The sequence below is a fragment of the Zootoca vivipara genome, chromosome 11, assembly GCF_965207765.1.
Source record: "Zootoca vivipara chromosome 11, rZooViv2.hap1.1, whole genome shotgun sequence".
Lineage (NCBI taxonomy): Eukaryota > Metazoa > Chordata > Lepidosauria > Squamata > Lacertidae > Zootoca > Zootoca vivipara.
In genome coordinates this window covers 21,827,062-21,854,893 of record NC_142594.1, presented here as the reverse complement: position 1 = coordinate 21,854,893, position 27,832 = coordinate 21,827,062, and the positions used below count along the sequence as shown (strand labels likewise).

Sequence of the window (27,832 nt, the reverse complement as noted above, 5' to 3'; positions counted from 1 at the left end):
ATCACTGTTTATTTTAAATACCCCCCCTCTTTTCAAGTTAAAGTTGACTAAGAATTAGCAGTGGGTTTTAGTTGTATATAACAACTTTAAAATCACATGTAGGTATATTAAAGCCATAAAGTTTTAAAAACACCACGGCATGAAGTTTAAAACCTTTTCTCGTATTAGAGGAACAAGTTTTCTGAGAGGGGAATGGTATCAACTTTCCACACAACTTGTGTGTTTTCTGACACCTGCCCTCCTCCGAATGCTGTGTTGGAAATTTGATTTATTCCATTAACAAACCATTGCCAGCAAAAGGCAATACCCACTAAAAAAACGAAACCCAGTAATGAAATACATGATGAAATTTTCAACTCGGCCACATTCCCGTGTGTTAACAGGTTCTTAGATCTCAATCCCTGTAGAAAATTTCCCCAAACCTGAGCAGTATAATCTAACCACTTTTTATTACTACAACTAGAACAAACCACTAATCCTCTGAGTAAACCTTTGAAAGCATTAGGCCTCCTTTATGGTGAATTCCTTATACGGTACACTTGCCAACGTTACCTCTGGTAACAGAGAGAGGATACCCCATCCTCCTCTTTATAAATATTTTTTAATGCAAAATCATTTTGTTTGCTTTTGTGTAACATGGTCCTAGACACAATGATAACAACTGGTGCTAGTAAGCTCTGTGGTTTTTTTTTGGGGGGGGGGTTACCTTACAAAAATGAAGCTTCTGTAGTTTAGGATGTATGTAAAAGTTTGGGAGGGGCATAATACTGAGCTATAGTAGAGCTTTCTTGACCTGCTCTTTGGCTGTGAAAATATCCCAGGTAATAATTGTGCTTTGTCCTTCTGTATAGATATCTATGAGCAATTCTGTAATGCAAACAGAACTCGGTTTTCCTAAATTTTGTATTATTCAGATATTTACATACAAGATTATTTTGATAAAGGAAAGTGTGTTGTGCTTGATTTTCGCTGCCCTATGCTTACAATATGTATGTTCCGCAGGAGGGGTAAATAATTTCACCTAATGACAATTCGCAAACCAGGGTGACATTGTTCTGATAAAACTGCCTGCTTGATTCCAGAAATGGGCTTTCAACTGAAAATGCTCCTTTAAAAAAAGTAATTCAATAGTGTAACAATCTTTTCTCCAAAGCAAAATTGAGCTATTTCATAGCTCCCGGGCACATATCAAGCTCTTTGGCAGGTGTGTGTGTGTAGGAGAACGGAAATGATCCTATATGTGCAAGTAAAGGCAAATCTTCCCATTCCAACAGAGATCTCTTGTCACATTTTTCTTTCACTTGCCGAAGGAATCTCTGCTCCATGAATCTGACAATGGGCAGGGTTGGCCTGCCAGGCTCTGCAATATATTTACATGTGCTACCTGTTCTGCCAGTGATAAATCCAAACTATCGTCTAGAATCTTAGAAATCTACTCTCCGTCTTGCTCAGTTGGAGGAGCTGAGCTTGGATGCTGTGTTTATCCTGCCGGCAAATGGCAACAGCCGTCAACTCCATTGTGAAACTAATAGCAGGACTCTCATTCTGGAGGAATGAAAAGACAGTGGTGTCTCTTAATCTAGTTAGCTGCGTTTCTGTTGGATGTGCCCTAAATTTCACGCTCGGCTTCGGCCTCCTCCTTTGATAATCTCCAGAGAGCCCTTGGGTACAGAAAGCCATTATGTTAATTGGCTAGCAAATTTGTTAAATGTGCAGAATGGGCTAAAGGTCACTACATAGGCAGTACATCACAGTGCAGAGAAGTGGTTAAGTGTTTGGTAGTGCTCCAACACAACAGGAAAAGGAGGGGTTGCAAGGGCACAGAGCTGCACAGAGCTGCATTTTCAAGACATAATCTGCTGATTTCTTTATTACTCCTCATTGCATTCAACCCAGCATGCATCTGTTGCACTGCTATAGCCCTTCCATAAGCCCAACACACTGACATACAGTACATTATAATGCTAGTTTTAAATGGCCCAGGGCTAATGATCACCTGGATCCACCCCATTTGCTCCTTTCTTCTTTCTTTATATCTGTTTTCGCCCATTCCCCACTATGGTGCATGTGACTTCTCCATTCTTGCTTTTTTAGTCCTTCAGCTGTGTATAAACAAGATTTTATTCTAACACCAGTTTAGACTGAGTACTTGGTGCCCCCCCCCTGTGTAGTCCAACATGCAACCTAGTTTTTTGCATTTATTTTTATTTGCCACCCCCTGTTGAGAGTCTGGTCTTATTCCCAAAATAAAAGCTGGTTGCCAACTGATTCTGCATTACCCTACAGAGTGTCCATTTGCAAACAGATGAAAGTTGTCCCAGCAGTAGGGGTTATATCTGCTATTCTTGGGTGTATACGAAGATTGCAACCACCTCTTTCTTCACCTTGAGTGCGTGCAGGAAGCAAAAGGCATGGATACCCTATTAAAGGGAGGGTTTTCAAATGTATATCGAGTAGCCACACCTACCTTGGTGGGGGTAGGATCTGGAATCAATTTAGACTAAAAGCACCATGTTAAGGACAAGCACAAACGATTCCAGATTGAAGATTCAGGTAGGTAGTAGCCGTGTTGGACTGACGCAGTCGAAATAAATATATATATATATAATGGAAAATTGTCCAATAGCACATTAGAGACCAAGTAAGTTTGTTCTGGGTATAAGCTTTTGTGTGCATGCACACTAGAAATGTGCATGCACATGAAAGCTTATACCCAGAACAAACTTAGTTGGTCTCTAAGGTGCTACTGGACAATTTTTCTTTTTTCTTTTATTTATTTCAATTCCAGATTGAGTAAAACTACATTTTTTGGGGGGGGGTAGTACAAGTGGGGTTGTATGCGTGCATCTTTCAGTCTGTGCCACAGTAACTCCCCCCCACATTACAAGGTTCTCTGGCCTTTCGTCTCCTTTCCTGTTCCTTTCAAAGTACATTTTCCTGCTCCTTTGGCTTGTGCCTTATTTTCTCCCACCTCTTGTTACCAGCACAACACATTCATTGTTGTCTTCCTTGGGTGTGGCCTGTGAAGTAGCTTCCTCAGACTGAGCCTTGGGCTACATTGCATTATGAAGCACCTATGAAGTGCTCTACCTCAGAAGGACATGCAGCTCAGAGCCCTGGGACATTATTTGCTTGCCAGGTTCTATGTACAGAAAGTCTCCTCAGTCTGGGAACATAAAAATTAAGAAGATTACCCAGGACCAGCTCTAGATTTGTGAGATGACTTCCAGCTTCTGAGAACCCTAACCATGATACATATATAAAAGGACAGATGAAAACAAAATAAGGCACACAAAAAAGTGCGAGACATACTTTGAATATTTTTTATTTCACAAATGCTTGTCTAGTCATATTCTATCTCTGCCGCCCCACCCCCCAAGTTATCCAAATACCAAGCAAACGGTCACCTCTTTTAGCTACCATATGAAGATAATAATGAGAAATTCTCACACAAAAGTAATTCCTTGGTCAACTTGATGTGAAATTATAAGGACATAAAAATATAACAGTTCTACTCCTTTCAACATCCACTTGACTCATTTGTTGTTGTTTAGTCGTGTCCGACTCTTCGTGACCCCATGGACCAGAGCACGCCAGGCACTCCTGTCTTCCACTGCCTCCCGCAGTTTGGTCAGACTCATGGTGGCTTCAAGAACACTGTCCAACCATCTCGTCCTCTGTCGTCCCCTTCTCCTTGTGCCCTCAATCTTTCCCAACATCAGGGTCTTTTCCAGGGAGCCTTCTCTTCTCATGAGGTGGCCAAAGTATTGGAGCCTCAGCTTCTGGATCTGTCCTTCCAGTGAGCACTCAGGACCCATTACCAGCCACTACGGTAGTAGCGGTATGTTTATAAGCAATCTGAGAGGAAATGTCCATGGCCATCTTACTTTGTGCCTTCAGAACCAAGTCATTTTTAAATTAATATTTATGAGCATTTTAACTATTTAATATGACAAAATATCAGGGCTTTTTTTTCAAGCCCAGAGTTCCGGCACCTTTCAGGTGAGCACAATTGCCATACCAAGTGAACGAGGGTGAGTTCTGGCACCTCTTTTTCTAAAAAGAAAAGCGCTGCAAAACACACACACACAATCACAATCACATTTTGCATTTGCTTAAATTTGTATCTCTAAGCTGATAGTATGTGCCATATTTTGCTTTGACGCTGATGAAAACAAGTTGTGAAGCTTATCAAATGCCCAAATATTAACAAGGGTCTACATGTGAGGTACCCTTGGAGATTGGGGCAAAGCTTCCACCCCACCCCAATTATCCTTTGACACAGGCACACAATATCCCCCATCTTTCACAAGAAGTGGCTGAGAAATTTCCTGTTTGTTACTTGCACAGGAGTAGCTGCCACCAGCCCTGCTATTCCCCAACTCTGAGCTGGGCCATTGTGGAGCTGTGGGGATCCCAGAGAGCATGAAATAACACATGTCAAGTCTACTAGTTGCTTGCCAGCCTAGATCTAACTAGTTATTCCTGTTTCACTCTCCTCAAAAATATTATAATGTAACTGAGTGGTTAGTTAGCGAGTGGGATCGGTCCTGAGTTATACCTGCCTGACACTTACAACAGCTCTAATTAAGATATATTTACTAGGGGGGGGGGAGTGAAGCATTGCCTTTAAAAGAAAATAAAACACAAAGTGCTTTATCAGCAGAAATCCTAAAGTACTTCAATGTACAGATCATCCTTTCCTGAACTAAGCCTGGGTTCTGTTTGTGGAAGAGGTCAGAGTTCCCTGGGCTGAAGGGGGGACCAATGTACCTCCAGATGTTTTGGAACAAACTCCCATCAGCCTTTGCCAGCTTGGTCAATGTCTGGGATGATGAGAACTGTAATCCACAACATCAGGAGTTACCACACTAGCTACTCTTGTCCTTGGCCATAGAAGTTGGAGATAAGCTATTTCCAAAAGCATGTTATATTTATGAGGCAGTTCCCAAGAGGAAAGGTGGAACAAGGATCCAATCAGAACAGGATTCTGACTGTCTCAGGGCAGGTTTACATGTACACAGAATTTCTGAATTCATGGACGTAGCTCCTAAAGGTGTAAATATTGGGAGATCCTCTCAGATACTTTATGTGGATTGATGCAAAAAACTGGGTCTATGTGAGAATGTGCAATGAGAATTATGGTTGAGGAAGGTCTTTGGACAGAGTTGTACAGTCTGGGGAAACCCAGCCAGATGGGCGGGGTATAAATAATAAATTATTATTATTATATTAAAACAAAATTTAAAAAAATCCTTCCAGTAGCACCTATTTTGTTTTGACTGCGTCAGACCAACATGGCTACCTACCTGTAACTATTATTATATTATCACACACACACACACACACACACACACAGATCATGAGCCTTGATGTGGAGGCTTATTAGACAGTGAACAGCAACATTAGAACTCTGAGCACCAGGTGGCAAGGAATTTAAATTTATTTCAGTGCTCCTGTGCAACCCCCTGCTATAGTATAGGATCAGGGCACTGTGAGAAATGTGTCACAGTCTTCCTTGAGCTTTCTGGAGCTGCTGAGAAATGCCATGTTCTGACACCAGCCCTGGGGCCATGTAGGTAGGCAACTGCCACACCCTAAGCACCATTCTGGAGAATTATTCAGCCTCAGGAGCAGTGGGAGAAGGGATGGTACACAAGGAAGGAACTATAGTGGGAAGGAGCAGATTGGAAAGCCACATTTTATGAGCAGAAATCCACTTGCCGGTGTCTAGATCCACATTTTATAATACTGTACTAACCTACCAAATATAATGGTTCATATAAATACTGGTTCCTGTAATTAATTTTTTTGTAATACTGTACTGTAAATACTGTAATTAGATGTTTTTGGAGGAGTGAGGTATTTTATGGCCCTGTTTGATTAGGAGCAACAGAATAATCAAAGGTTACCTGGTGAGTTAAAAGAGACACGGGCGGCGCTGTGGGTTAAACCACAGATCCTAGGGCTTGCCGATCAGAAGGTCGGCGGTTCGAATCCCCGTGACGGGGTGAGCTCCCATTGCTCGGTGCCAACTCCTGCCAACCTAGCAGTTTGAAAACACGTTAAAGTGCAAGTAGATAAATACGTATCGCTCCAGTGGGAAGGTAAACGGCATTTCCGTGTGCTGCTCTGGTTCACCAGAAGTGGCTTAGTCATGCTGGCCACATGACCCAGAAGCTGTACGCCGGCTCCCTCAGCCAATAATGCGAGATGAGCGCCGCAACCCCAGAGGCGGTTACGACTAGACCTAATGGTCAGGGGTCCCTTTACCTTTACCTTTACCTGGTGAGTTATAAATGACCAGCATTCCCCATCAGTTCTCATTTGTCCCTAGGAATTCTCATTTAGGCTGAGGGATTCAGGCTGATCTTGTCTTTAAAGCTGGTATAGATATACCCACATTGCAACATTGCGCTGTATGTCCCTTGTTGGTTTTAGAAACTTCAGAAAGATGAACCAGGAGGCAAAAGGTGCCTGGAAATGTTTTTCAAAGTTTGCATTGGGGTGGGGGGTGGAGAGGAGAACCTTACATCTGTTCTTGGTATGAAAGTCAGCTGAAAAGGCTCGTGTTGTTGTTTTCCCCAGGATGCCTTTCATGTTTCCCCCTCCTTCTCTTCAGAAAGCCAGCTATTTATTTACGCTCAAGGTAGGCCCATTCTTTTATCTCCTGGTGTACTGTAAACTAAAGCAATTAGCATACTGGAAATACAGTACAATCTTTTTTTCTTTTCTTTTTTAAACCTTCTGTCAATATTATTTTTGGAGGGAAACCTCTTAATGAACTGTAGACAAATAACAACAACAGGAACGGTTGCTTGGTGTTCAGCAAGGAAAGTTGTTGCTTGTAAGTCACAACGCCACATGCAATGAGCCCATGGATAAAAATGAGAGGGCAGCCCTTTGACAGGGCCCCACCTGCAACCATACGAGAAAGCATCTCAAGTGTTGTGTATTTACCAGATGTTGCTAAGAGCTCTCCCTGGAGCAGTCATTGCCTTCTCTGGCCTTTGCACACTTTTAAATTACTTATTATTATATATTTATTTATACCCCACCTTGTCCCCAGATGGGACCCAAGGAAGGCAACTTATGCACAAATTTATTTACCTCAGAAATGTTTCAGTGGGCATCAAATGTGTTACACTGGGAGCATCATTCCATAGCCCTCTAGCACTATTGTGCCCAAACAGTCCTGACTGACCCATGGAATCCATATTGCCTAAGTTGGGCCACATTCACACCATACATTTAAAGGCCTGTAATACGTGGGTGGTGCTGTGGGTTAAACCACTGTGCTGCTTGGGCTTGCCGATCGAAAGGTCGGCAGTTCGAATACCTGCGACGGGGTGAGCTCCCGTTGTTTGGTCCCAGCTCCTGCCAACCTAACAGTTTGAAAGCACACAGTGCAAGTAGATAAATAGGTACTGCTCCGGCGGGAAGGCAAATTGCATTTCTGGGCGCTGCTCTGGTTTCGCCAGAAGCAGCTTAGTCATCCTAGCCACATGACCCGGAAAAACTGTGCGGAAGTGGAAAAATGCCGGCTCCCTCGGCCTTTAAAGTGTGACTGGACTTAATTGTCAGGGGTCCCTGAGGACTGAGGTGGTGGGGGAAGGGGAATCGTTTAATCTCACTGTAAACAGTGACAATAAAGTATTTCTATTTACCTTTACCTAATACTACTAAAAGTTCTAAAGTTCTAAAGTTATGGGAGCTGCAGTTTGTGTAGGGCGCTAAGAATTGTTAGGAGACCTCTATTCTCCTCACAGAGCTAATATTTCCAGTGTTTCCAGTGAAGAGGGATAAATTGTGAAGCCACTCTGAAAACTGTTGCTCGGTGAGGTTCTCTTAATGACCCACTGAACTGGTTGCAAGTAAGGAGGTAGGTGGGTGAGGACAGGCTGAGGCTGGTGGAGGAGCACCCAATTCACCCTACTGGACCAGCCTTCACTGCACCTGAGAGTCATTTACTAAAATCATCGCATGGCCATGGGAGTCATATTCCTTTACCACTTTTCATATTTCTCCAGCCTTCTCTCTCCCCAACCCACTCCCCAATATCTCCTGCTACTTCCCATTCTTGCTTTGCCAGTTTACAGTACTGCAATCCCTGTTCTTGTCTTTTTTATATTTTAGGCTCTCTAGGTCATAACCTGCAACATGCAGATGGCACAGTTTTAGGTAGTTTACGCTCTGGGTTTTGCAGTCTTCTGTAGCGGGTCCTCTTTAATGCTAAGGTGTACTACTTTGAGGGACCCTCCTCTTCATTCAGTGGAGTGGGTTTCTTGACTTCTTCCCCCAAAGCATAGCTGCCAAGTTTTCGCTTTTCTCACGAGGAAGCCTATTCAGCATAAGGGAAAATCCCTGTAAAAAAGGGATAACTTGGCAGCTATGCCCCAAAGGCCTGCCCCCTAACCCTGGTAAAAAGGTAAAGGTAAAGGGACCCCTGACCGTGACCGACTCTGGGGTTGCGGCGCTCATCTTGCTTTATTGGCCAAGGGAGCCGGTGTACAGCTTCCAGGTCATGTGGCCAGCATGACAAAGCCGCTTCTGGCAAACCAGAGCAGCGCACAGAAATGCTGTTTACCTTCCTAACTATTTATCTACTTGCACTTCGTGCTTTCGAACTGCTAGGTTGGCAGGAGCAGGGACCGAGAAACGGGAGCTCACCCCATCACGGGGATTCGAACCGTCAAGCTTCTGATCAGCATGCCCTAGGCTCTGTGGTTTAACCCACAGCGCCATCTGGTACACCCCATTAATGTCTATCTACTTTCTCAGCTCAAGTGTTTGGAGATATGTAACTGGCTTCTGAGCCATGAATTGTAATTCTCCACTCTCTGGGAATTTTTAATTCATGAACACCGTGAACTACACTAGGGGAAATTCTCTTCTTGCATCCCAAAGGTGATGTTTAGATTTGGAAGATGGACGTAAAACTTCACCAGAGTAAGTCCATGAGGGAAATTGGGATCTGTATCTAACATAGTATTTGATCTCTGTTCTGTCCTTTAAAAAAAATCTGTTTCAGATACTTTCTCCATTCAATGATTCTGTACTGTTTTCTGTTTTTATATCTATATCTACGAAAAGAAAGCCTATAATAAGTTTTTTTGGTACTCTCATTTTTTGAATATTTGTCCCTCTCCTTATCCTACAATCTATGATCCCTTGGAGGTCACATGGGAGGGACTTATTCTGCAACCTCCATTTTGGAACTGAGTGTACAAGTTGAACTTGTGGCTACAACATCAGCATAATTGTGTGTGTGTGTGTGTGCGCGTGTGTGCGTGTGCTTTCCTTGTTGCCCCAGTCCCTACTTTCTTTAACAAATTTTTCCCTGATGAAGAATTCTGGAGAACTCAGAAGATTGCCACAATTTTTGACATTTTGTTTTATATAGATTGATAGAGGACTCTTCCATTAAAAAAATAAATAAGTTTCCAGTTCGATTGTATTTCTGTATGCAGTCAGCATTTACATATAATTGCATAAAACTACACTAAAAGCACCACTGAGATTTGAGGTTCCAGCCATCGATCATGCTAAGGCCTGTTTAGAAAGCCACACATGTAGAATTCTTCCTAGCATTCAGACCCATTTGGAAATATTTTAATCCAGGAAAATATGGGTGACAGGTCCTTTACCATAGCAGCACAAACAGCCACAAGTGTAATAATGAATCCTGTATGTGTACATATGTGGAAAGCTTGATGCTAGCTGTTTTTAAAACAAGCACTTCAGCTGGACAGAAGGAAAAACATCATACTCCATTTCATTCCAATGATCCTGAAAATTGGTGGGAGGGTTTACTCAGGCAGGGAGAAACTGGTAACAAAGTTTGCCATTAACTCTTCCTTCACCATGTTTTGAATGATACTGTTTTTAGAGTAATTCCAGAAAACTAGCCATGCTAATGGATTTACTGCCCCCCAGAAAATAAATCAACCAAGATGATCATTATGACATTTGAGAGACTAACTGGTTTATTGTGGCACAAGTTTGTGTAGGCAGTATCCTGCATCAGATGCATGAAATAGACCATGAAGGTAGCAGATATATGTGTGGGCTGAAGTCTACTGGAGGACATAGTAGATTGCAAATAAGAAAAAGCTCATTATACTGGACCACTGTATGTGCATGATGAATATAACTTAATTTAATGCAGTTTCATTTTGGTAATGTCTTCCATCTCAGTGCTTAAAAAGAAGGTGCATTTGCTTTCTGCCTGTAAAGGTAAAGGGACCCCTGACCATTAGGTCCAGTCGTGACCGACTCTGGGGCTGTGGCGCTCATATCGCGTTATTGGCTGAGGGAGCCGGCGTACAGCTTCCAGGTCATGTGGCCAGCATGACAAAGCCACTTCTGGCGAACCAGAGCAGCACATGGAAACGCCGTTTACCTTCCCGTTGGAGCGGTACCTATTTATCTACTTGCACTTTGAGGTGCTTTCGAACTGCTAGGTTGGCAGGAGCAGGGACCAAACAACGGGAACTCACCCCGTTGCAGGGATTCGAACCGCCGACCTTCTGATCGGCAAGCCCTAGGCTCTGTGGTTTAACCCACAGCGCCACCTTTCTTCCTATAGCGTACCTGTAAAAGCAAAAATCCCGACCTCATGCATTTAGTGTAGAAGCTAGAAAATGTAAGTTTGCAGGCCATTCCTTTGTATCAAGCTGGGCAAATTGCAGAGGTTGACAATGATGACCAGTGTGTAAGGATGCAAGATGTGTTGTTAGAAACAAGTCAGCATGAGAATCAGGCCTCTGCACTTGCCTTCAGGCCTCTGCACTTGCCTTCATGTGCACAGGGCAGCAATTTAAAGCTTCTTGTCTTGTTTTTTGGCCCCTTAAACATCAGTTTCCTGTTTCTGATTAATATGGGAGTTTGTAGTTTGTACGAGCCACATTTAGGTAGCAAGCCAGGATGGATATCAAACCAGGATATCAAACTGAGTTTGCTGAAAATGGGAAACGTGTGTGTGTGTGTGTGTGTGTGTGTGTGTGTGGACTAGGAATGGAAGTTAAAAACCTTTCTCCACTTGTGTTCAAGTGTGGGAGCATGTAAACACAAGGCTTGTGTGCTCAAAGCAAGAAACCTTGGTCTGAACTGGGTGCATGTCTTCACTAGGCAGCTCAGTCCATTCGAGATTCCAGTTCAATTCTCCATCCTCTGTGACTTATGCAGGCAAAATAGCGACAATCAAGGCTTTATTTCCCCAACCGGAACTTGCCAGAATTCAGTTCCAACACCTCTAAGGTGGGCACCATTGCCAGTCTAAGACAATGAGGGACGTTTCATGGTAGTTCTAGAAAAATAGCACCGGCGAACGACAGCCACACACAAGAGAGAGCTGTCAGCAGATTGAGTGCAACTCTGAAGTTTGCAGTAGTACGGGACGAATCTGTAGAAACAATTCCCCACAAAGAACCCAGAGAAGACTTGAGCGTAACCGGGGTCCACAGAATGCTAACTTCTAGGAATGGGGGGGAAACAAAACTCGAGGGGAGTTGGGAATAATGCCCACAGGAACTTGGGCTAAATGCTACGGGATACTTCAAGATTCACAGGCAAGGCAAGTTCCCATTTGTTCACTGCTTGTTTCTTTCATCAAACACTTAATAATGTATAGTGAGGAGCTGGTGCGTGACTGAAGATGCATGATAAACATCAAGGCTGGCATGCATCTCCCTCCTTCATGGTTTAGAGTGCTTATGAAGCATGCTGTAGTGTAGACAAACAGAAATTTGTCTGTCCCGTAACATTGGAAGTTGCCCCAAGTCAAGCATGAAGAACCAATGTCTGGCATGTGGACTTTCTAAGAGAGATCAGCATGCAGGGCACTAGATTCCCCTCCTCTCTTTTTCATGGATATTTCTCGTGAATCCATGTGGATTTTACATTCCATCGAAGCTGCTTTTTTTTTTTACGTATTATTTCTCCATGGAAAACAAATATGCCCATAGTGAGTAGTTTTCAAGGCTGAGCCTCTGACCTAGACTGGGTGGATGTACGACAATTACTCTGTCCCTTTCTTAAGGGTTAATCGCAAGGTTGAAAACTCTGCAACATCCAGTCAGGATGAAGCTGAAGGCTGAAATGTCACTTTTGAAACAGGGTTAAGAAGGTCGCACAGCTGCAAATAATAATAGCTCGATGAAAATCAGATTCTGACTGCAGCCCACTTCAAGAATAACATTGGAACAGGAAACAAGACTGCGTGATATTCTTACGAGTTAAGCCGTACAAATTTTTCAGATATTTTATTTAGCTATTTGTTTTTTATGCAAAGACTGAAAGGAGAACAGGGTTCAGTGATTTCACGCCATTCCTTTCCAGCAGTTGTGCAACGGCAACGTTGTGCTAATCTGATATACCCACAAGGGTAAGATACAAAGTGAGCAGGGGGGGGGGGGCTATATATTGAAATATTTGAGGAGTGGTCATTTGAGGAGTGGGCTTGTTGTTTAACGTGTTGTATTTTTGAATTCTTTTGTGTGATCTGGTGGTGTTTCCAAACCTGCGGAAAATCTGAAGGGCCAAAACCCCCAGACTTCAGGTTACTTAAATATGTCTGTAATTTGCTCCTGGCTGTGTTTGGATCCATGCTTTGCAATGTATATTCACTAACCCCATGACAGATTGACAGTGAGGCTTGGGATCTAAGATAGTGAGAGAGGCTGTTTACCAGCACCTGCCCTGCATTGGCCTAGTTTCTGAGTTTGAAATGTGGGAAGAGCTTGAGGTGGTCTATGAGTGGGCTACCTTGGGGTATAGACAGGAAGGCATTGAAGAGGGGTTGTGGCTAAGTTGATTTTGATGTATGGGGAACATGGGTTGGATACAGAAGGGCCATGCTGGCAGGCTATGGGTGCTAGAGCAGTTAAGGAGGTGCCACAGGGGAGGGTTAGGGTGGGAAGGGTTAGGGGGGAAGGGTTTGAGCAGTCATGGCAACATCCCTCCTTCCTGCCAGAGGGGAATCTTGCTCAGAGTTCCTTCCAACTTGGCAGTACCACTGAAGATGTACCTGGGCATTGTAATCTCTCTCGTTCAATTTTAAGCACGTGTTTTGAGATGGGGGTGGTGGTGGTGGGTTAATCTACACAAGAACATTACAACAATATTGGGGTTTCATTTCCAGTACAGTCATACCTCGGTTTAAGTACGCTTCGGTTTCAGTACTTTCAGTTTAAGTACTCTGTGGACCCATCTGGAACGGATTAATCCAGTTTCCATTACTTTCAATGGGAAAGTTCACTTCAGGTTAAGTACGGACTTCCAGAACCAATTACACTCATACTTTGGGTTAAGTACGCTTCAGGTTGAGTACTCCGCAGACCCGTCTGGAACGGATTAATCCACCTTCTATTACTTTCAATGGGAAAGTTCACTTCAGGTTAAGTACACTTCAGATTGAATACTCCGAGGACCGTCTGGAACGGATTAATCCACTTTCCATTACTTTCAATGGGAAAGTTCGCTTCAGGTTAAGTACAGACTTCCAGAACCAATTGTGTACTTAAATTGAGGTACCACTGTATATGCGAAAAGTCCCTTCCCCCCTATTGTGTATCATTGGCATCTGAGAGACAACGGAATGCGCCTCCGGGGGTGAAGTTAAACTGCTGGAGAATCACAGCACCTACTGTGGCTATAGATACCAGTAACTCATAAGTGCTGCCTCCTGCGTTGTTTTTGCTGCCTCAGCAGCACTGAAGTGACCTCTCTGTGGTATAAGCTTGGGCATTGTGTATGGAGGTCCTGGGCTGCCCAGACAACAAGACCCTCCTCTCAGCCTTGCTGATGTGGTCCAAAGGAAAGGAGAGCAATAGGTTTTGCACCACCTTGGCTGCAGGAGTTGCCTATTTTGATATGTATGTATATATACACATCCTATCACAGTCAGTTTGTGAAGATTATGGAAAAGTCAGAATACACTCCCCCTCCATAGCTATGTGAATTACCCATTAGAGAATACATATTAAACAATATTGACCTGAACACAGTTCTGTCTTCAGCTGATCTTTATGCACACTCATTCCGTCTGAATGCCATGTATCTTTCTGCCCTGTGCAGAGTGAGTGATATTTCATCGGCGTGTCTGGCTTCAACAATGCGGTGGGTTTCCTAGCATATGTAGGCTGCCAATACCGTGCTTTACTTGGTCACTACAGTGCAATAAATTTTGAGAGATGTTGTTAACATCTACATTAAACCCTAAGCTTCTTTTCACTTGCACAACTATGCTAATACTTTCAGAAACTGGCATATAATGATTACAAGCACAATTGTTTTGATTCTGATATTAAGATGTCAGTTCCCATATATTTTACTATATACCATACGTCCGGAATTTCCTGGACATAGCCAGCATTCAGTCCTCGTAAACAGTGTCTGGGTGGAAATTGCTGAAATGTCTGGGGAAATCCTGGTGTATGGCCCATGTCAGTAGTGTAGATTTTGATGACTTTAATTAAAAATAGCTCAAAAACTCATGTTTTAGCTCAACAACTTTGGGCAAGAAGAAGAAAAAGAAGAAGGAAGCTGATCAACCCTAATTTCACTTACGGTACTTAAGTTCAGTGGGATATGCTTCCTACAGACTAAGGGTTTGTGGAGATATTGACATTCTGCACAGTCTCAATCCTATCTGTACTTGATCTTTGAACTCTTCGGTCTGCTGTGTCTTTTGTATAGTCCCGTGCTGATTTCTTTTTAATGAAATCTGACACAAAGAATCCTGAAAGGGTGGGCAAATTTCACAAGGATGAAAATGTTTGCAAAGTATCTTAATTCCACCCTGTTTTCCTGTTGTACAAGCTGGTCTTCCACCATCACCTGTTCCTTTGGTCTTCCTGTAGCATCTGTACCAACCAGCTTTACTTCGCCTCATGTTCCTGAGCAGCAGGAACATCTATGTCAAGGCGGGTTGAGGAGGGAAAGTTAATTCCACCTACTGCTGCACTAGCTGCAAAAGTTCTGCTTTGTACAAAGTGCTGTCCTAGGTGATTCTCCAAGGCCAGCCTTTGATTTCTTAGGACCCCAAACTGTTGACCTGTGAGCAGCACTTAAGATGCATCTGCTGCTATCATACCCTCCAAGTGTCCTGATTTCCCAGGGACTGTTCTGGAGTTACGAAAGCCATTGTGACATCTGATTTGATCCTGGAATGTCCCCATTTTCCCTACCAGGAAATATATATATATTTTTTACCAGGAGTTTGTTTTTATCTTTATTAATTTTAAGACCTGCTATTTCTTTTTTTTAAAAAAATCTTCTAGTGCTTTTGGGACTGACTCTATTGGTTCTCCTACAGATATCACCACATCATCTGCAAAAGCTTTTAATATATATTGTCTCTATTCCACCCCAGTTCCTTTAATTTCTCGATGACATCTTATTATTTGTGCCAAAACTTCTAAAACTATTACAGTGAGACCTCGACTTACGAAGTACTCGGCATCCGACATTTTCGATTTATGAGCGGAAAAAGTGGTGGCGCGCTTACGATTTTTTCGGCATCTGAACGGAAAACCCGTTTGCGGCTAGATGTGATTCCTCGAGTTACGAATTTTTCCGTTTCCAATGCATTCCTATGGAAAACCGCTTTTCCTATGGGAAACTCGACTTACGAAGTTTTCGACCTACGAGTGTGCATTCGGAATGGATTAAATTCATAAGTTGAGGTCCCACTGTATAAGCCATAAAGGTGACAGTGGACTACCTTGTCTAGTTCCTTTGGTTATTTTGCAATTCTCAGCCACTACATTATTTACTATCAATTTTGCTGATTGTTCAGTATATATTGCCTTAACTCCTTTTATAAAAATGTCTCCATAATTTCATTGAGAATTACTTCTTGTGTTAAAATTCCTAAAGCTCCAGAAAATTATGGCCAAGTCTGTTTCACATGTTACAGAAAATCTAGTCCCACGTTCATAGATAATCCTGTAGTTTTATTCAGATTAAGATATGTTCGGTTGTCAGCTTCCACTGAGAAAAAGTAACACTATTTAATATTTGAACTGAATACTGCCCTACTGCAAACAGTTATTTTGATCCAAGACAATTGTTTGTGGGTTGCCATAAAATGTTCTCACCAGTTTTTCCCTCTTACTTAGATTGCATCAGCAGAGCAATAAAGGCCTGTGTTGAAATAGCAACAGACTCTTCGCTTGAAGTTTGCCTCTTGACCCAGAGTTGAAGAATGTGAGCAGGACAGTGTGGTACCTTCTTCTAATAAATGTAAAGTGTAAGTTTCTCAAAGCCTTTCACTAATACAAAATTTATTAACACAGAATGAAAAAGGGTATTTTTGGAATTGTTAATTTCTGATAAGTAAGAGATTTCTATGGCGTCTTGATGCATATCCATATTAGAGTTGTCCAATGTAATATAAGCAAGCAAGCAAGCATGGCATTAGTCTATTTCAGAAAGAAACCACTATAAAGTGGTACCTTGATTCTCAAATGCCTTGGTTCTCAAACATCCTGGTTCTCAAATGCCAGAAGTAAGTGCTCCGGTTTTCGAACATTTTTCAGAAACCGAACGTCCGATGTGGCTGTCGGCTATTATTTCTGGGGCATTCCAAGCATCAGTGTGTACTACACTGTGTCACAGGGCATTGGACTAGAAGATGAACCTTGGGGGTCCGTTTCAACTCTACAATTCTATGATGCCATGAGTCTACTGGAAATCTCCCCCTCCTCCAAATCAATGATTGGTAAAAGCCAATGAAACACGAGCATGTGAACCATTTGCAGATCTACCTTCCTGGTGTCACTTATAAGGTTCAATAGCCTTGATAACTAGAGAAGTCCAAATGTATATAATCTACAATTGTTTAAACTATCGCAACAACAGCCAGCAAAAATACAAGCGCAAGTCACAATGCAATGAAATATGGGAGTGGAATATCAACTTCCCACACTTCCACCAGCTCTCAACGAAGAGTGCCAATCCCGAAAATGGGACAATAATGTGACAGAATCTCCAAATTTTTGAACTAACAAATACCACTGTAAAATTGAATCAGAATGACTCAGATATACAGTAGATGAAATGGATGTAATTTGTTGAACAAGCTCCTTGGAAGTTCTAAATTTAATAAGCATGAGTTGCTATTTTATGGATGAAGGTAGCAAAGCAATGGAAGGCAACTTTGGACTACATTTGCCAGAAGGAATGTTTGCCAGAAGGACTACCGTACATTTGCCAGAAGTGAAGCAAATTTTTCCATGGGGTGACATGGTCAAATCTGTTTCTCCAACAAGGATCCAGTTACTTGCAAGTTAGGGTATTAGTTTCCCATTATATAACCAATTGAGGCTTATGTAAACCCCCTGTCCCCCCAAAAAGAATGCTCCTGCTCAACATTCCAAAATATATAGTATATTCTTAATATTGCCACTTGTTTGGCAATATTTCAGCTCTTCCCCCTTCTCCCTGTGCTGAAGTCACATTGCATCTTTCCAAACATTAAAAGAGAGAGAGAGAGAGATGCAGTGGCTCGATTGTCAGGTTGTGTAAAGTCTGTTTTCTCCCCTCATCCACAATGTGGGGACAGAATGATGGAATATTATTTTCAATAAATTCATGCAAAGGATAACAGGTGGATTATATATGCTTTGTTTGTTCATGCAAAAAGGTCCTTGTATACCTTCAGAGGTTATTTCATTACACTCATTATTTGGACAGCAAGGGTTTGATCTGCTATGGAGGAAGTGCCTCTGGATCCAACCCTATATTGGAATGGATCAAATTAAAAGAGTGCTTCCCTCAATATCAACCATCTTCAGCCCTATGATCAGCAAAGGAGGCCCAGTTAGTGGTTGGTGGTGACCCACGGCTGGGCCTTCTTGGTGGTGGTCCCCAACTTGTGCAGTGCCCTCCCTCTTGAAGTGCTTCCATTTCCTTCAGTATAAACTTTTAGGAGAAATCTAAAAAGATTCCTGTTTACTCATGGATTTGGTTATTAGTTAGAGAGTACCTAATTGCTTTTAGGAGTTTTAAATTTTATTTTTAGAAGGTTGTTTTTGAACTGTTTTATAGCAGCTGGTTTTTTAGAACTGTTTTTAGAGGTTTTCATATTGTTGTTTGATGATCACCATCCTGGTTCCACCACCAATTGGAGGAACGTGCTGGATATAAGTTTAATAAATACATCAATAAATAATATTTAATCTTATCTTCTTAATACTTAATCAGTGCTCAAGATAATCACTTCAGAGTCTTAGAAAAGGCTCTTAAGCATTATGTTTGAAGTGATAAAAAATCACTAGAAGAGGCAAAGGTAAAAAGGTATACAGTATTTAATTTGTGACATTTCTGAATAGCGTTCATAGTATTATCTAATAATAACACTGAGAATATTTTTTCTCCAAATAGAAATTTCCTCTGACAGGATAATTCTGTCTTCGTTCTAAGTGCACAAATATGCTCTGGAAGGGCACTTATGAGCAGACGCTAGGAAGTTTGATTTTAGGAGTTAAGGGTGGGTAGTAAAGTTTCTGTGTGTTGTTGGTGGTTTTTTTTATGGGGGCCCAGACAACTATACTTTCCATGTTTTCTGAAGTTCAGGGGTTCCCTTTCCCTCCTTTCCTTTTAACATGTAGATTCATGAGGAATCAAAGATGAATTTGGAACAGGAGAGGCCTTTTGTCTGCAGTGCCCCAGGCTGCTCACAGGTGAGTTGAACGGCTAGGGATGCTAACCAAGCCTATAGTTGTAGCATAACATCTTCTGGTGTATTAACACATATCGGGTCTTTTATACATTTATTACAGGTTTTAAAAGGCTGTTTGATATTGTTTGGATATTTCGTTTCAGATGTTGTTATTGTATAAATCAGGGGTTCCCAATTGGTGGCCTGTGGACTTCAGGGAGTCTGTGGCACCTAGCCATCAACTGTCCAGGGCATCTCATTTTGTGGGACCATGCTTAAGTAGGAGACACCATTCACCTAACAAGAACTACCACAGAGATTCCAACATTTTCAAAAGTCATTGCTTGGCTTTTGAAAAACAGGAAGTCCGCAGTACTTAGCTACGGTAATTGGGAACCACTGATAGAAACTATATTTAGGATGCTGTACCACCACCCCAAAGATCCTGTGGGAGGAAAAGCAAGATAGAAATAATAAATAAACAAAGCCACGTAACACAATTATGTAGCTAAGCTATACAGCTGTCACTAGTCCAGTGAATGTATGTTTTACATTTGCCTATGTTTTTATTCTCTGTAAACTGCGGGTGGCGCTGTGGCCTAAACTGCAGAGCCTAGGGCTTGCCGATCAGAAGGTCGGCGGTTCGAATCCCCGTGATGGGGTGAGCTCCCATTTTTCAATCCCTGCTCCTGCCAACCAAGTGCAAGTAGATAAATAGGTATCACTCTGGTGGGAAGCTAAACGGCGTTTCCGTGCGCTGCTCTGTTTCACCAGAAATGGCTTAGTCGTGACCTGGAAGCTGTACACCGGCCAATAAAGGGAGATGAGCGCCACAACCCCAGAGTCATCCGTGACTGGACCTAACGGTCAGGGGTCCCTTTACCTTTACCTTTTAAACTGCTTTGAGACCCAGATGAGATGAAAAGCAGAGCAAACCTTTTAATAAATAAGAAAAATAAAATAAAATAACTCCAGCCCTTTGGGGACATCTTGCGCAGTAATAACAAGTGGCTCCTGAAACAAAATGTCACAGTGTGGAGTCATAATCTAGTTTCCCAAAATAATCTGCATTCTAATATTCATTGAGCTGTTTTGGGCTTTTCCTTCCCCTTAGGATTCTCCATGGCCTTACAATTATTATGACAAACCTTGGCATTCCCGTGGGTTTTATGTGCATTGATCGTGGTGTTTTGGCTACTTTGATACCAACACTGAAATATTACTATTAATATTTATGATGATCTCCATAGACTATTGTCTAAGCACACCTTGAAAAGTATAGAGAAAGGGGAGGGAGAACCAAAAAATCCACTAACCACCAAAGCAACCACCACTAGAGAAATACATTTACATGTGCCTTTATCCTTATAGAAAATAGGTTCTCTTAAATGATGGGTAAAGATGAATTTTACTCATTGCCTCATTGGATCCCAGCCCTTCCCACATTGTTACCGTGTTGTCGTAATGGCTGAAACAGTTACCTTAAAAACAAAAATCATGTCCTTTGCCAGACATATACTCAGAAACAAAATCTTTCCTTCCTTTTGTGTTTGCTTGGCAGCGTTTTCCAACAGAGGATCACCTGATGATTCACAGGCACAAACATGAAATGACTTTGAAGTTTCCTTCACTGAAAACAGATAACATGTTATCAGGTAAGAAGATAGGAGTGCGAAAGGCAATCGGTTGTCAATTCTGATGCGGATAAGGATAAACATTAGTTTTGTGCCAAGGCCCCACCCCACCCTGTTGCCCCATCTACCAGGAATAAGCAGACAAGACACATTAGAATTTGGGTCAAATAAGGCTACAACTTTACTGCTTACGGGTGTCAGAGGTTTGCCATAGGCATTGGGTATAACCATTGGCCCTGAGAGATCGCTGTCTTGAGGAGTGATTTGGTCCTAGCTCCCAGCTGGGCATCTGGATGGAAGCAATTCCTCTGGGATCCCTTTAATGGGATACTGTTTCCCTCAGAGGCGCAGGCAGAGGCTACAACCTCCCTTCTAACCAAGGCTTACCTGAAGTGCCAAGTTGTAATGGTTGCTATGAGGTAGGTAAAACTGCCAGACAACAGCCAATTGGTCGGATGGGGAAAAATATCCTGCTTGGCCTCGAAGACGGCAGCCAACGAGGTCCATAGCAAGGTCAAGCACAAACAAGAAAACCAATATACAAAGGGAGGGAAAGTGGGAGATCTGGTGAATAACTGGGTGCCAAGTCCAGGGCGTGCTGCTTTTTATTCCCCAGGAGTGGACCCAAGAGAAGCCTTCTGTTCCGTTAGGCCCGCCCCTTGGGAAAGGCCCACCTTCCAGCCTGCCTGCTATTGGTCAATTTCACAGGCAGGCTTGGGTTTGAGGCTCCAGCAGGCAAGGCAGGTTAGCCCCAGTGTTCAGGACTCAATGCCGGTTCACAATGAGGGGCGCTGGCCCACAGTGCTACCACACCTTGGATGGTAAATGGGCTTATGTTCATTTCGTTGTTCAGTTATGCTCTCAAGATGCAAAAGGCAGATCACAGCCAATTCGCATTTCCCCAACTGAGTATATGAAAAATTAAATAGGCACAGTCTGAGAAGTACAAAAGTGTTGCTCCTTCCATGTGATGCTTAGTTGTGTGTTGTTTCACATCCAAAAGGGGTCTTCATTTGTTACAGCTGCCTCTAATTGCCTCTCCCCATTTTTTGCATGAGAAGCAAATGTTTTTTTTATTTAAAAAAACATATTTTCATTGGCTTTTATAGTTTTACGAAGCTAAAAATGAAAACAATTAAGTAAGGCGTAATAACAAAAAAGAAACTTCCCCATATTCCCCACCCTCCCACCTCCCTAGCCCTCAGTGGTGCAGTTAGATTACAAGTCAGTTAAGAATTCTTAAGCTTATAGACTGGGTGATTCCGGAGAGATCAGTTGGTTAGATCACGGTGCTGATAATGCCAAGGTTGCAGATTCAATCCCCATACAGGACAGCTGCAAATTCCTGCATTGCATGAAGTTGGACTAGATGATCCTCAGGGTCCCTTCCAACTCTACAGTTCTATGATTCTATGAGGGTTTCATTGTGCAGCTTGGAGTAATCGGAAGGAGTTCAGGTGGAGTTTTGTGTATCCATTGTAGTGGAGATAAAGAAGAACTAGGTGGACAAGGTGAGCCTTTGGCTCTTTGGTAGGGCTCTTCTTACAAGGGATGCTACTTGTATACAGCAGGTACCCCCTCAATATACAACCCCCCTCCCAAAGCATGGTGGGTGGGGATAGCAGGATGCAGCAGTGGGTAGCTGGCCCTGCTCTCCCCCCCCCTGTGTACAGTTCTTAAAGGTATGTAGGAATACCCAAATAGGCCTAAAGGAAAAAAGGCATTGAGGCTCGTGGCTGCCCCAGCCTTTCCATCTTCCCGATGTCAACATTTGTTTGTAAGGAGCTCTGGTTCTTTCTTCCTTGGGTCTAACCTTGAACTAGGAATGTGGAATCAGACCACTGAGAATGTTGAAAGCTGCTTGTAGGTAGACTTTTCAGTACACACTTTACACCAGACATTTAAAGCACATTTAGTCCACTTTAACGGCCATGGCTTCCCCCTAAGAATTCTGGGAATTGTATGTCACCTCCTCACAAAAGTACAATTCACAGCACCCTTAACAAACTACAGTTCCCGCGATTATTTGAGGGAAACAATGTCATTGAGATGCATGGTGTGGATCAGGCATCCCCAAACTGCGGCCCTCCAGATGTTTTGGCCTACAACTCCCATGATCCCTAGCTAACAGGACCAGTGGTTGGGGACGGTGGGAATTGTTGTCCAAAACATCTGGAGGGCCGAAGTTTGGGGGTGCCTGGTGTGGATGAACCCCTCAGAGTCAACTTGCCATCAGTAGCACCTGCTCCACAGGAATTCCTTTAAGTACTGTGGAGAGAGGAGTTTTCTGAGGTTAAAAGAGCATCTCTGGGTGAACCGGCAGGGGTGGAGACTGCCCTCAATAGCACATCTGTGAACATTTTGCATAGTTACATAGACACTTGTAAAAAACAACAACACACAAAACCCTAACTAGCAGAGGGGAAAGCTTGGAACCAGAAGCAATAAAAGTCCTTGAAACACTCTGTATAACTGTTTATACTGCAGACAGTATGTAATCTCTGAGCCATGTCAGTGGCTTTTAAAAATCATTAACACTCACAGAATAATTCAGCAGAGTTTGGGAAGAAGTCTGCAGTGGGATAACAGTTTTCACAGACTCTCATACTGCCCTTCCTAAGTTGGACTAAGGCTCATCCGCTGAATTATAAAGGGATCTTTTGTATGTTTTCCCTCTTGTACTCCTTTCTGCTGGTTCTGTGCTTTCTCATTTTGCCCGATGGATGTCTTTTTCCTGGGTGCCGCATTTGTACAAAGTTATTCAAAGTAAGGGAGGATGAGGTGAAGTGCATGTTACAGGATTGGCTTCAGGGAGATGATTCAGTTTGCTCATCCCATTTAGGGAATCGCCTCCTCCAAAGGTAAAATAAAAGCTGCAAGTGTATTGCCAAAACGCCACGGGTGAATACACATCAGAAGGCGGAAATGTAATTGCGATAGGTATAATGTCTTAATGCATTTATCCCATAGGGCACCTGTTTTATGCAATGCTAAATGAGGTACTTTCCATTTATTTAAACAACACAAAGGCTAGGTTTGTAACTGTGAGCTGGTTGAGAGTCACCCATTGGATGCGGAGGAAGAATTCAGAGATCATTCTGGCCATTAACAGCATCTCTCACACTGCAGTACTATGACAACAGTCCCCGTATCAGCCAAAATCTGTTATATACTACTCAAACCAAAGTCACATTTCGTTCCACAATTTCAAAGCTATCATAAAATTGAGTGCAATTTAAAATTTCAATAATTCCAGGATACAATTTTTTAAATTTCAAATATTTTCAAGTTTGGCTTCTGACATTTGACTCTGAGGGACAGAAAAAATATTTTGCATGCCAAGGTTCCAAGACATCCCCCCAATAACTCACACTTCACACAATATTTTAAGTTTAAGGTTTTTGGCATTAATTTGGCCACAGCTTTATTTAAATACAACTGAATGTGAGTGGTTGCTTAGGCATTGGTTCTTACCATCTGTCCCCCGCCTGGGACAGATCTGACTCCCACTAGCCTAGTAGGGGAGCCAGTAGGTAAGTACCCTCTGGGAGAGATCGGGGCAGGGGCCCACGCCCTTGACCTCATCCCTCAGATGCTCCCCAAGGAGCACAAATGCGTGGCCCTGGCCCCTAACGGGGATAAACGGACAAACATGTAGAGCCCCAGGATTCCTTTAGAGGAATACCCCTAAAGGCAGCAGCAACCATGAGGGGCAGGCCCAACCAAAATCCGTACCCCTCCACCATCCAATTTGAACCAATGCCAAACTGCCAACCTTACAAGTTGTGACTTATTGCAGCGTAGTAGGCAAAAACCACCTGGCACCAGCCAATCAGCCAAGTGGCAAAATTCCTACCAGGCCCCTGAATACAGGCAACCCCTAGACAGGCACTGCAAGGTCAATGCAACAAAGCCTAAAACTGGAGGAGGGCGGGTGGGAGATTCGTTGCGAGTAGCAAAAGTGGAACTGAAAGCTGCTCGCTAAGCATATATAGGGTAAGGCTGTCAATCAATCATTTACTACATGCAAATTTCCCCAGCAACAGCACACCCACCAATCACACCTGTGGCCATCCAAACTGACCCGCCTCTCCAACCCTGGCATGTTTTATTAACCCTTCCACAACCCATGCTCTCCTCTATGGGGAGAACCTGCTTTCTCGCTCTCATGATGCTAGAACCTAGGCCATTGATTGAAGATGAATGGTGGAAGATTCGGACAAACAAAAGGAAGTGCACTTCTTCACAAAGCACATGGCTAAACTATGGATTTTGTTACCAGATAAGGGCCACCAACTTGGATGACTTTAAAGGGAGATTTGACAGATCCCTAGAACATAAGACTATAAACAGCTGGTAGTCATGATGGCATGCTTTAACTTAGGCATAGGCAACCTTGACTCTCCAGATGTTTTGGAACTACAACTCCCATGATCCCTGACCACTGGCCCTGTCAGCTAGGGATCATGGGAGTTGTAGTTCCGAAACATCTGGAGAGCCCATGTTGCCTATGCCTGCTTAAACTCCATGCTACTGAGAATTGCAAGTGGAAAGAATGCTGTTGCTTTCATGCCCTGCTTGTTGGCTTCTGGTTGGCCCCTGTGAGAACAGGATTCTGGAGTAGACAGACGTTTGGTTTGACCCAACAGTCATAGAATGATAGAATTGTAGAGTTGGAAAGGACCCCATGGGCAGTGGCGGAGGAACCCTCTCCGGCACCCAGGGCAGGGCAGCCTGTGCGGAGTGCGCATGTGCGGCATCCTGTACGGACTGTGCATGTGTGGCATCCCATGTATGTGCACTCCATATGGGCTGCCGCTCGCGTGCGGCGGCTGTACGGGTTGCGCATGTGCGGCAGCCCGTACGGTCGCCGTGCAAGAGGCAGCCCGTGCCGACACCCTATGGACGGCGTGCGAGAGTGGCAGCCAATACGGACTGTGCGCGCCCTTGGCTGCTCTAAAGCTGGGAGGAGGCATCTTGTCACCCCCCCCAGAGTGGCACCCAGGGCGGTCCACCCCTCCCCCACTTTGTACACCCCTGCCCATGGGTCATTGGGGCCACCCCCCTGCAATGCAGGAATCTCAGCTAATGCTTCTGTGACAAATGGCCATCCAACCTCTGCTTAAAAACCTCCAAGGAAGAAGAGTCCACCACCTCCCAAGGGAGTCCGTTCCACTGTCTTCTTCTTATGTGCTCTTCTCATGTTCTTACGATATATATATATTTTAAAAATCTCATATCTCGATAATTTTTTAAAAAGTCAATAATGGCACCAAACTCAGTACTTTTATGCCTTGTTTTTATCTAAAGTCCTCACATTAAATATAATTGGAATTGTTGGACAAAAGTCAAACTGGGAGAATTTTTGCAAAAAATACATTTGAACTATGACAGTTTGCTTGAGGATATTTTTTCTCCCCAAGTTCAGCTCTAATCCTGTTTGTTAGTTATGCATCAAGCCATTGCTGAGTGATCAGTAAGCTTAGCCTACAGCATTGGATAAGACCCAAACTAGCACAGATCAGGTCTGGGGCATGAATGGTGCAAACAGCTCAAAGGAAGAGTGGCAATATCTCTTCACCCTTTCTTGCAGCACCTTGGCCTATTCCTATAGGGCAGACTTTTTAAATGATGGCAATCACAGCCCCAATCAGAGGACTTACCCAGTCCCCAATCCCCACTACCTAAATAGGTTTAGAATTTAGGCCAGGCATCCCCAAACTTCGTCCCTCCAGATGTTTTGGACTACAATTCCCATCATCCCTGACCACTGGTCCTGTTAGCTAGGGGTCATGGGAGTTGTAGGCCAAAACATCTGAAGGGCCGCAGTTTGGGGATGCCTCATTTAGTCTGTAATCTTAGACACCTACTGGGACTAGGTCCATAGGCCTCTGGAACTTTCTTCCATATAAACATGTTTAGTTTTACATTGTATATTTCAAAAAAAAGGTGTGTTCTAAGTGAGGAATAAGCCAATTACATTGAACCAGGTCATCCCTGTGGGATTGTATTTAGGAAACAAAGATACATTTGCTTAACATCAGGTTAGTCAGCTTGTAATTTAGGATGCATCTATTTTTTTCTACTCTCATTAGTTTTTGCTCTGACAGAGATGCTGTCAGGAAAAAAAAACCCACCCAGCCCCTCAGGAAATCTAAATTCCTTAAAGTTAGATGGTTTATTCTAAGATTTCCTAATGAAAAAGAGAAATGATATATGAGTGGGAGAGACTTTCCCCTTTAGACATGCTTTCCCACCAGGCATTCATCTTTTCCACCCTCTTACCTTCCTTGTTTTTCTGGCAAAGTTATTTCATGTCATCTGCATTTGAAAAGAATCGTAGCCATAGTTGCCCCTTAGGAAACCCAGGTGCAGTATTCTTAAACTTCATTAAATTCCCCCACCCACCCCTTTCTTTTTCCATACATTAGCCATGTTCTTACCAGGGAGCAGTTTATTCCACACACACACACGCCCTGCTCCCAGTAATATGTGTTAAAATCAGATACTGGCAGAAGTGAAAAGCAAGAAACCAGCAAAAAGCAGTTTCAAAAAAGGGGGGGATTTTTCTTTACATCATCATGGCAAACAGGTAGGTACCCTTCCATGAAAATACAATCCTTCCATATCTGATGATGATGATGATGATGTTATTATTTATGCTCCACCCATCTGGCTGGGATAGAGCAGCCTTCCCTCAGACTCCTAGAAGGTCCACGCTACAGTTCACATTAACCTTGACCATTGGACTTGAGTGAAGTTGATGGGAGTTGTAGTCCCAAACATATGGGTGCCCCCAGTGCCAGAATCCTGCTTCCTATGGCCACCCCTTTGCCATAGCCTGGAACTCCCACATGAGCCAAGCCCAAAAAGGGGGCTTAGGCACTTCAATGGTTCACAACCATTTCCCTGTGTCTTGGCTTCTGCAGCATCGTAAAGTTTGGCCATGCCAAACCTCCCCCTGCTGTTGAGATTGTCACAGAGTCCTTTGCCTTTGTTTCAGCTTGGAAGAACGAGTGCCTAATAGACTCCGAGCGTAGGTGGGATTTAGATCAGGAATTGTGCTGGGGATCAGAAGGTAAACGTTTTTTATTTAGCCAGCAGCTCTCCCATCATCCGTCTAGCCTGGAAGCATTAACCACAAGGATTGGGGCTATCAAGTTGTAAATCGCCCTGGCCCTACCACTTGCAACCAAGGCATGAAAACTCATCACCGGCTACCCACATTCCATGTGATGACAGCTCAAAGGCAGTGCAACAGGGAGGAGGAAAGCCTTCAACCAACAGGCTGGTGGTTTTGTTCTTGTTTTGGTAGCATCACCACGACAATTGTATCCTTTTTATTTATTTATTTAAATTTGAAATAAACTTTATTAGAATTCAACTTAAAATACATTCGCCAAACACACCAAACAAACAATAACATAAAAATAACAACATACAAAATCATATATAAATGATAATATAACATAAAAAAGGTAATACCGTACAAATTCAAATAATAATAATAATAATAATAATAATAAAGAAAACA

The 27,832-nt window shown here is 43.0% G+C and overlaps 1 protein-coding gene across 7 annotated transcripts in view; it reads left to right on the top strand.

Moving 5' to 3' along the window:
* Positions 1-27,832, top strand: part of CREB5 (cAMP responsive element binding protein 5) — a 267,267-nt gene that overhangs the window by 39,853 nt on the left and 199,582 nt on the right. For 2 of the 7 annotated variants that reach the window (XM_035130003.3, XM_088654197.1), the window contains exons 2-4: positions 16,122-16,245; positions 18,615-18,686; positions 20,226-20,319. In XM_035130003.3, coding sequence (XP_034985894.1) covers positions 18,633-18,686; positions 20,226-20,319 — 148 coding nt within the window. In that variant the 5' untranslated portion in view covers positions 16,122-16,245; positions 18,615-18,632. Of the gene's footprint in view, positions 1-6,588; positions 6,650-16,121; positions 16,253-18,614; positions 18,687-20,225; positions 20,320-27,832 lie in introns of those variants that run through there. The other 5 variants (XM_035130002.3, XM_035130004.3, XM_088654195.1 and 2 more) reach the window with 4 other exon arrangements.